The 7842-nt window shown below is 47.9% G+C and overlaps 1 protein-coding gene across 5 annotated transcripts in view; it reads left to right on the top strand.

The window, feature by feature from the left end:
- Ap2b1 (adaptor related protein complex 2 subunit beta 1) overlaps nucleotides 1–3753 on the top strand; it is a 110829-nt gene extending 107076 nt beyond the window's left edge. For 3 of the 5 annotated variants that reach the window (XM_013118342.3, XM_040749329.1, XM_005076941.4), the window contains one exon: nucleotides 1066–3753. In XM_013118342.3, coding sequence (XP_012973796.1) covers nucleotides 1066–1140 — 75 coding nt within the window. In that variant the 3' untranslated portion in view covers nucleotides 1141–3753. The remainder of the gene's footprint in view (nucleotides 1–1065) is intronic. The other 2 variants (XR_001196888.3, XR_001196889.3) reach the window with 2 other exon arrangements.
- The last annotated feature ends 4089 nt before the right edge of the window (nucleotides 3754–7842 follow it).

A 7842-nucleotide genomic window follows, 5' to 3' on the forward strand; every position in this document is an offset into this window, starting at 1 on the left:
CAACCATTTTACCTACTGAGCCATTTCCCCAGCTCTGTGTTTTGTTTTTTATGAGATAGTGACTCACTCTGTAGCCCAGGCTGGCCTGGAACTCGCTATGTAGCCGAGGCTGGCTTCAAACTCACAGCAGTCCTCCCACCTCAGCCTCCCAAGTCAGTCATGAGCTGCCACCTAGCTCACTTTAAGTTTTTAGGATGTTAATGTTTCAGGAAATTCAGAATTGGCCAGAATGTTTTTGTACTTTTTTTCCCAAAGTATTTTCATGTTGAGTATTATGGTAAATCATCCAGGATCTCTACAAAAAGAGTAAAGAGGTAAAATAATGTAAAATCTCATAGCAGTACACTGTGGAGGATAACTTATTTTATGTATAGAATATATTTTGCATGCTTTGCTGGTATTATTGATAACATTTTTGCTTAACCCTAATACAGTTAAAGAGTTCAAATTTGGGCTTAATTTTCGTCCTTTATCATGAGAATCTTAATATTGATGTTTAATTTGATAATTGTTGAACTAAGAGATGGTGGTGGAGGAATAAAATGTTACCAGAATGTCTGATTCCTCTGTCTAAAGAGGGAGAAAATGCCTCGAAGCAGCTGACAGGAGCTGCTGTCTAGTTATATGTGCCTTTTGTGTCCTGCCTTCCCCTATTAGTGTCTATACATTCCTCAGTGGTACAGAAAGGACCAGCCCTGTGGACCTTTACTTAACATGACCGTGTCCTCCTGAAATTGGAACTGAGATCCATATCAGACAGAGGATATGAGATCAGCAGCTCAAAGGACTGTCACCAAATTTTAAGGGGTTTCCTCAGTACTGACCTCTGCAGAACCCCAGCAGTGGCCCCCTGAGACCATGTGGGCCATAGGGAGACACAGCACAGCTGGACACCAGCAAAGCTGAAGTTGTGAAATCCATGGTTTGTATTAACATGAGCTCTCTGTTTGGCCCTTCCAGTCGCAGAGTGTCTCAGAATGTCAGAAACTGTCTTGACCTGAATGCTTGAATGCATTTACAACCAATGCATGTCCATGCTAATCTATTTTCTCCTCCTTTTCACAGCTGTCGCTGAAGTGTAGAGCCCCTGAAGTCTCTCAGTACATCTATCAGGTCTACGACAGCATTTTGAAAAACTAATAAATGGGTCTTGTACCCTCAAAACCACCCTGTAATCGGTGCAAGCCAAGAACTCTTAACTGAAAGAAGTCGTACTGCTGTGTAGAGCCTGAACCCAAACACTGCGCCGCCCACCCCGGTAGTGACCAGTTGCGCCGCCCACCCCGGTAGTGACCAGTTGCCCTGTGCTGACATTAGCATTCACCCCGTTGGATAGGTTAGCTTCCTGTGACATGCGTAACTGCTGCTTCCATCAATCCCCACCTCTGCCACCTGCTGCTGCTCTCAGTCCTTCCTTGTGAGCTTCTCCATGCTGTGCCAATGGCTGACTTTTTCTACACCCTCTTCTGAGTGTAGTTTGATATTTTGTAATCAAAAGCTCATTTCACAAGCAGAAAAAGGCAACAGATTAATTAAAGTAGGAAAAGTGTCACTGAAACATAAACTGCACCTTATTGTTTTATATTTTTGTACAGATGAGAAATTGAGGTAGAACAGTGAGTAAAAGGATTAACTGACCATCATCAAACAGTCTTAGAGGAGATGCAGACAGGAGCAGCCCCTGGCCCCTTCTTGGGGAGGGTAGGGGGCTTCTCTTGTCTGTGGCAACCTTGCTCCTGGTCATTTGCATTTTCACCCCCCCCCCCCCATCCAAGTTCGTTCCTTGGCCAAGCCCTCAAGCTCCCTTATGTCCCATGCTCTCTCATTTTTGATGACTCCATGCTTGGCGGTAGTGGTCCTCATTGATGTTTCAGAGTACAGGGACACGGCGTGTAGGCACAGAGCTGAGAGATGGTAGAGCTCTGTCCTTTCTACTGTACCACCTGAGTAATCATACTGACTGAGGAAGCTGAGGAGAGGTGAGTGAGAATCATAGTGCCCCCCACACACACCCCAGCCTCCTCCTCTGTTTCTCAGGGCCAAGTCACATCAAAAGTCCTTAATGGCTTATCCAACCTTGTTTTTCTACAAAGAAAGGTAACAGGCAAAAAGTTTGCTATTGCTGGGGCTCTGGGCTCTCGAGTAACAGAGCTAAGGCTCATTCCCTGAAGCTTCATCAGCTTCCATATATATGGCTGGCTCATTGCTCTTTTCCTCAGAGCCCTCTGCATTTCCTGTACTGCTGTGGCTCTTTGCATACTCCATATTGAGGTTGGTGCTCCCCCATTCACTGGTGTCAGGTGGCAGCTGACACCTTCTCAGTTACCTGAATGTACATCCAGTGACAAGAGTGAAATGGAGCTAACATTTGCCAGGCTCTCTCTCCTAGGACCATAGTGCTGGAGACCAGCCAGTGAGTGTAGAGATACTGCCAGCTCTGATTGTCCCTCAGCTCTCTGATCTGTTCTTCATCCATGGTACTCAAGCTCCAAAGCAAAGCAAGATCATCTCAGAAAGCCATGTAGTTCTTGTCATCTCTCAGAGGGCTGGGGATATGAAATCATCAAAGAATGCCTCTTGCCCACTACCCTGCCAAGTCCTGTTCACAATGTTTGAGATGTGGCACAGCCTGGCCCCTGGTATTCCGGGTCCATTCAGAGTCCCCCTCTCAAGTCAACAGCATGCCAGGATCCAGAGACCTCATGCTGGACTCAGCCCTAACCCACTGAACCCTGAGGAGAGGTTGTGGAAAATCAGAGTAGAGACCAGCTTCCTTCAGCCACGTATCTGGAATGATACTGTTTCCTCCCAGTTGCAAAGCTTCTCTCAAGTTCCATAAGCCTTGAGACTCTTTAAGAGGATTGCTGACTGGTGGAAAGGAAATACATCTCTCCCTCACCATGTGGGGAGTAGGAAATCTGCAGGGTTGTGTGGGAGGCAGGTAGGTTGGTGATATGTTGGGTGGAAAAGCAAGTTGACAAAGTTCTCTTGTTGAGACTCATTCATGGAGTCAGTTGAATATGAGTGGTATAAGGGGTTCACACTACAAACACAATTTTCTCGTCTCAAAGCAAGCTGTAATTCCCAAAAGAAGAGTATGTGTCAGGGCAATCAGGGAGAACAATTTTGTTCCAGGATGAGTTCACCCCTGAAACTGAGGCCCCTCAGCCTCTCCACCAGCGGCAGATAACAATGTTGTTCTCTGCTGGCCTAACTTAACTGATCAGTGATGTCTGACCTGTGGGGAAGCCATCTCTCTCTTCACCCCAGGCAGAGCTAGGGAGTGACACTCCTTCACATGAAAGGGCCTCTCCTGAAGAGGCAATCTATTGCCCCTGCCACAACTTCCCTTCAGACCCCTTTCGAGCTTAACCAGTTTGGGACAGCTGGGGTCAGGTTCCCCTGTCCCCATTCTCCTTGGCCTAAGTATGTCTCTGATGGGAGCTTGAGTACAGAGGGCAGACCTCTTTGGGGTCAGGTTCCCCTGTCCCCATTCTCCTTGGCCTAAGTATGTCTCTGATGGGAGCTTGAGTACAGAGGGCAGACCTCTTTGGGGTCAGATTCCCTGAGTGTCTGTCCTCAGCCAAGACTGGTCCATGTGTCTGTGTTGTGAAGCTTGGGATGCTGGAGCCAGATGTGTGAGGGGAAAGGTTGCCCTGAGAATGCTTATTCTTCTGTTCTTGTTGGGATTTGTTCTTTTTTGGGGGGGGACACTTGACCTTGTGTATTCATCAATAAACTCATTTACACAAAGTTTGTTGTGTATACTGTGTTCTCAGGACTGGCACCCCAGGACAAAACATAGCTGGCCCGAGAAGGGACATTAGTAACTTGTTTTGTTGTTGTTGTTGTTGTTAATTGCCCCAGCCCTCCCAGATGAAATTAGGATTAAGAAAAAAACTTTATCTCAGGAAATCACCTGTTGTTCAAGTCTCAAGTCACCACAACTTCAGGAAGGTGTGTACAGGGGGAACCAGTCTCTAGCAGCTGTTCCCAGGACACTGGTAGAATGGCAGTGGCCTTGTCCCCTGGGTTGCATAGCCAAGGGCAGGAACATATCGGAGCCGATGCCCAGCACCTGTTACCCAGGATGTCTCTCTCATTACTAGGTGCAAAAGCCACTTGCACCCGGTGTCCACATGTTCCCAAGCAAATGGGATAGCTGCTGCTTTGAAGAGATCAGCCCACGAAGTCCAGAACCATTTTGTATTGCCCCTGGCAAGTCCCCAATCTCACAAGCATAGTCAGTGATGAGTTTTCATCACTTAGTCACCCAGAGCAGTTGCTTTTGGTGTTGGTGTTGAGACAATGCACTGCCTTTGGCAACTAGGGCCCTCTGCTGGGCTTCCAAGCTCTAGGGGATCCCTGGGAAAGAACAGGTCACGCTACTGAAGACTAGTCTTAAGATCTATCTGGGATAAGGTCACGCAAAGCCCCCCAGAGGGACTCAGCTCAGGTGCAGGTGACCTGCAGAGCTTTCAATGAGTGAGTCAAGGGGAAGGTGAGATGACCCAGTGGTAAAGGGCACCTGGCTGTCTGAGTCACATCCCTGGAACCCACATGTGGGGAGGAGAGAACCAACTCCCAGAAGTTGCCCACTGACCTACACACACACACACACACACACACACACACACACACACACACACACACACACACGGTAGCATGCCTGTATCCCACACATACAAAGACACACTAAATCTTTAAAAATTTAATACCTAAGGTTAATATGGAACCAGACTTGTGCCTGTTCATCTGCTCTCATCTACAGGAGTGCTCGGGTTGCTGTGGTAGATAAAGCTCTCGGTGCCTATAATACTTGTTTATCCTGTTCCCCTGCCCCTCAGAATTCAGCATCACCTGCTTTTCAGGGGAGATATGGCACCACATCTGACTGCATGGCAGTTTCCTCTTTGACTCCATAAAAGGTTCTCCCTCCTACTCACTATATCCGGCTTTGCTGAGCCCTGAGGATGACCATATGCTCAAGAGCAGCTGACCATCCCCCACCCACTCGTCCAATTTAAACCCCAGATTACACTGTTCTCTGCCCCTGGAATGGGTGCTGGGTGCGTTGTTTCTGTGGACTCTCCGGTCTGGGCCTTCCTCCTCCCACTGCATGCGTTAGTACTTCCGGTCTTGCTTGGACCCTGATTTTTCCCTGCCACCCTCAGCTCTTAGAAGCAAGAGCCGGTATATTTTAATAGCTGGTATGGCACTTGGGAAAGATCACACCTCCCCCGTTGTTACCCATTTCTATCTCCTGAACACTAATCCTAGAATCCTAGCCAACCCCCAGACATGGTATTAGCAGCAAGGATGTTTCTTGAAAAGTTTCATGCCTTCTCAATTTCTCATTTAGCTTTTGCCCTGCCATGCTCGATAGCTGCCAACCAGACAAGGTTGGGGTTTGATCAGACTTAGATTCTTGGTTGGAGAAGTGGCTTGGGAGCATTTATTTGGGAACAACACTGCCATTTCTGGGATCTCAGGCTGAACCCCAACACCTTAACTGAGAAAGTACCTGTTGATATAGAAGATGAAGGGTGAATTTCAGGGTTAGTTGACTCTCCTTCCAACACACAGCAGGCCTCTGACATCTCAGTGGGAGTCCTCGGCTCTGATGGGACAGGGATGGGTGTGACCTTTGCCCCTTCCATGCTCTGGCTTCAGATGCTACAGAGGGCGCTTGCTCACCTAGAACCTGCATTTGTGAGATTGCCCCTCAGCCACCAGGTATCTTCAGCTGAACCACAGCCACAAGATCCACAAAGCCAAACCTATCCAAGGACCAAACCCCTTGAGCTTTCCCAACAAGATAATCCTAGTTACACAGAAGAGCAAACAGGTCCAAATAGGCTTTCAGCAAAGCTAAATGAATTAGTTTCAATTCAGGGAAAATGCACTATTTTACAAAGATCTAACTACCACTGTTTCTTAAATAGAAAACAAGCAGCTGGGTGTTGGTGGCACACACCTTTAATCCCAGCACTCGGGAGGCAGAGGCAGGCAGATCTCTGTGAGTTCGAGGCCAGCCTGGTCTACAAGAGCAAGTTCCAGGACAGCCTCCAAAACAATACAGAAAAACCCTGTCTTGAAAAACCAAAAATTAATAACAAATAATAATAATAATAATAAGCAATGCTTTAAATGACATTCCACTGAGGGATAGTATGAGGTCCCATAATCTGTAGGAAAGAGCCTTGCTGGATTTCTTATTTCTAGTCCCACTTAAGCTAAAATGGACCTGTGTCCTGGGGGAATAACAGAAAGCTTCAATCCTCAGGCAAGATGGGGATGGAGGATTTTTGAGATGCAGCAGGAAAGTATCCTGTGTGATTTAATCAAGCTAAGAGGATATCAGTGATTCTACTGGAATCCCTTGGGCTCAGTCACATCTGATTCCCACCCAGCCCCAAAATACTGCTCTAAGAGAGGGGTCCTGACCTTCCCAGTCCTAATCTTGTTCCAGGTACTACCTCAGCCCTTCTCAAACCCACATCCTAACCCTAGGAGCCCACCTAGAATAAGTGGAAATGCTGTCCCCCAGTGGTGTTCATCCTAAAAGATAAGACCACACTGGGACTCCATACCATGCATTGTGTAAGAGGTCACACACCTTGGCTCTGCAACAGTGGGGGAAGGAACAATTTCATAGATATGGATTTCTTCTCACCTTGATCCCACGGTACAGGGCAGGGCTGGGATCAAATACAGAGCTGTCTGACTGGGAAGCCAGGCTTATGACCACTGCTCTTTCTGCCCAGCAGAGATGGGGACAGCAGTTGGGAAAATGCCCAAAATACAGAGCCCAAATGGAGAAGGGAAAGGGACTGTGAGGTAGCTGGAGCCCAACAGAAAGCTTGGGAGGCGGATGAAATCCCAACCAGAAAACCCTTGGCAGATAGACACAAACCAGTTTCTCCTCGCCACCCTAGAGGCATTTAATGCCTGACTGTGATGCCCCGCTCTCCAGTACAGAACTGAGAAGACCTCCTGTGGTTTGGGTCAGTGATAGTTAATTTTCATTGTCAACTTCACTGGATTTGAAATCACCCAGGAAACACATCCCTGGGTGTGCCTTTGAGGGTGTTTCCAGAGAAGTTTAACTGAAGGGGGAGCTCACCTGAATGTAGGCGGCACCATCCCTGCACTAGATAAAAAGGCAAAGGGGAAAAGTGAGCTTTACCTATCCTTAACCTCTGCTTCCTGGTGGCCCACATAGTACCAGCCACCTCTCATTCATGCCACTTTGCCTTCTGGTCACAAGAGACTGTCTCCATAAACCACAGCCAAAATAAGCCACAGCCAAAATAAGCCACTTTTGTCGGGTATTTGCCACATCAAGGGAAGAACTAGAGCAGGGTCTTTGAGACTCTTAGGGGAGCAGGAAGCAGTCAAGAAGGCTTACAAGCCACAGCATGAGGTCAGAAGATGTGTGGGAGTTCTCCCCTTCCAATCCCAGGGGCCAAACCCAGGTCCTCAAACTTAGCAGTAGGCGCCTGCACTGGCGGACATCTTGCAGCTACAGACCTTGTCTTAACCTCTCCCGACATCTTCTGACCCCATTCTTCCAGCCTGTGGGGTTCTGTCAGGTCTCTGGACTCTCTCCTCAAGCCGTACAATTGCTCTGCTGACCTCTCTAAAGACTGGCTGGCCTGCTCAGCCCTCCCAGACACCTTCCTTGACTTAGAACACAGAGCGATTTGTCTTTGGCTCCCCCCCTGGACTGTGAGCCCTCTGCTGAGCTTTTCCGTAGCTGCCTACCTAGTGACTCAGCCTTTGTATTCCACATTTTGCGTTGAAGTACGAGGAGTTACTCATCTTTCTCAACCTCAGTAA

This window comes from Mesocricetus auratus, unplaced genomic scaffold, assembly GCF_017639785.1.
Source record: "Mesocricetus auratus isolate SY011 unplaced genomic scaffold, BCM_Maur_2.0 Super-Scaffold_100007, whole genome shotgun sequence".
In the NCBI taxonomy this organism is placed as follows: Eukaryota; Metazoa; Chordata; class Mammalia; order Rodentia; family Cricetidae; genus Mesocricetus; species Mesocricetus auratus.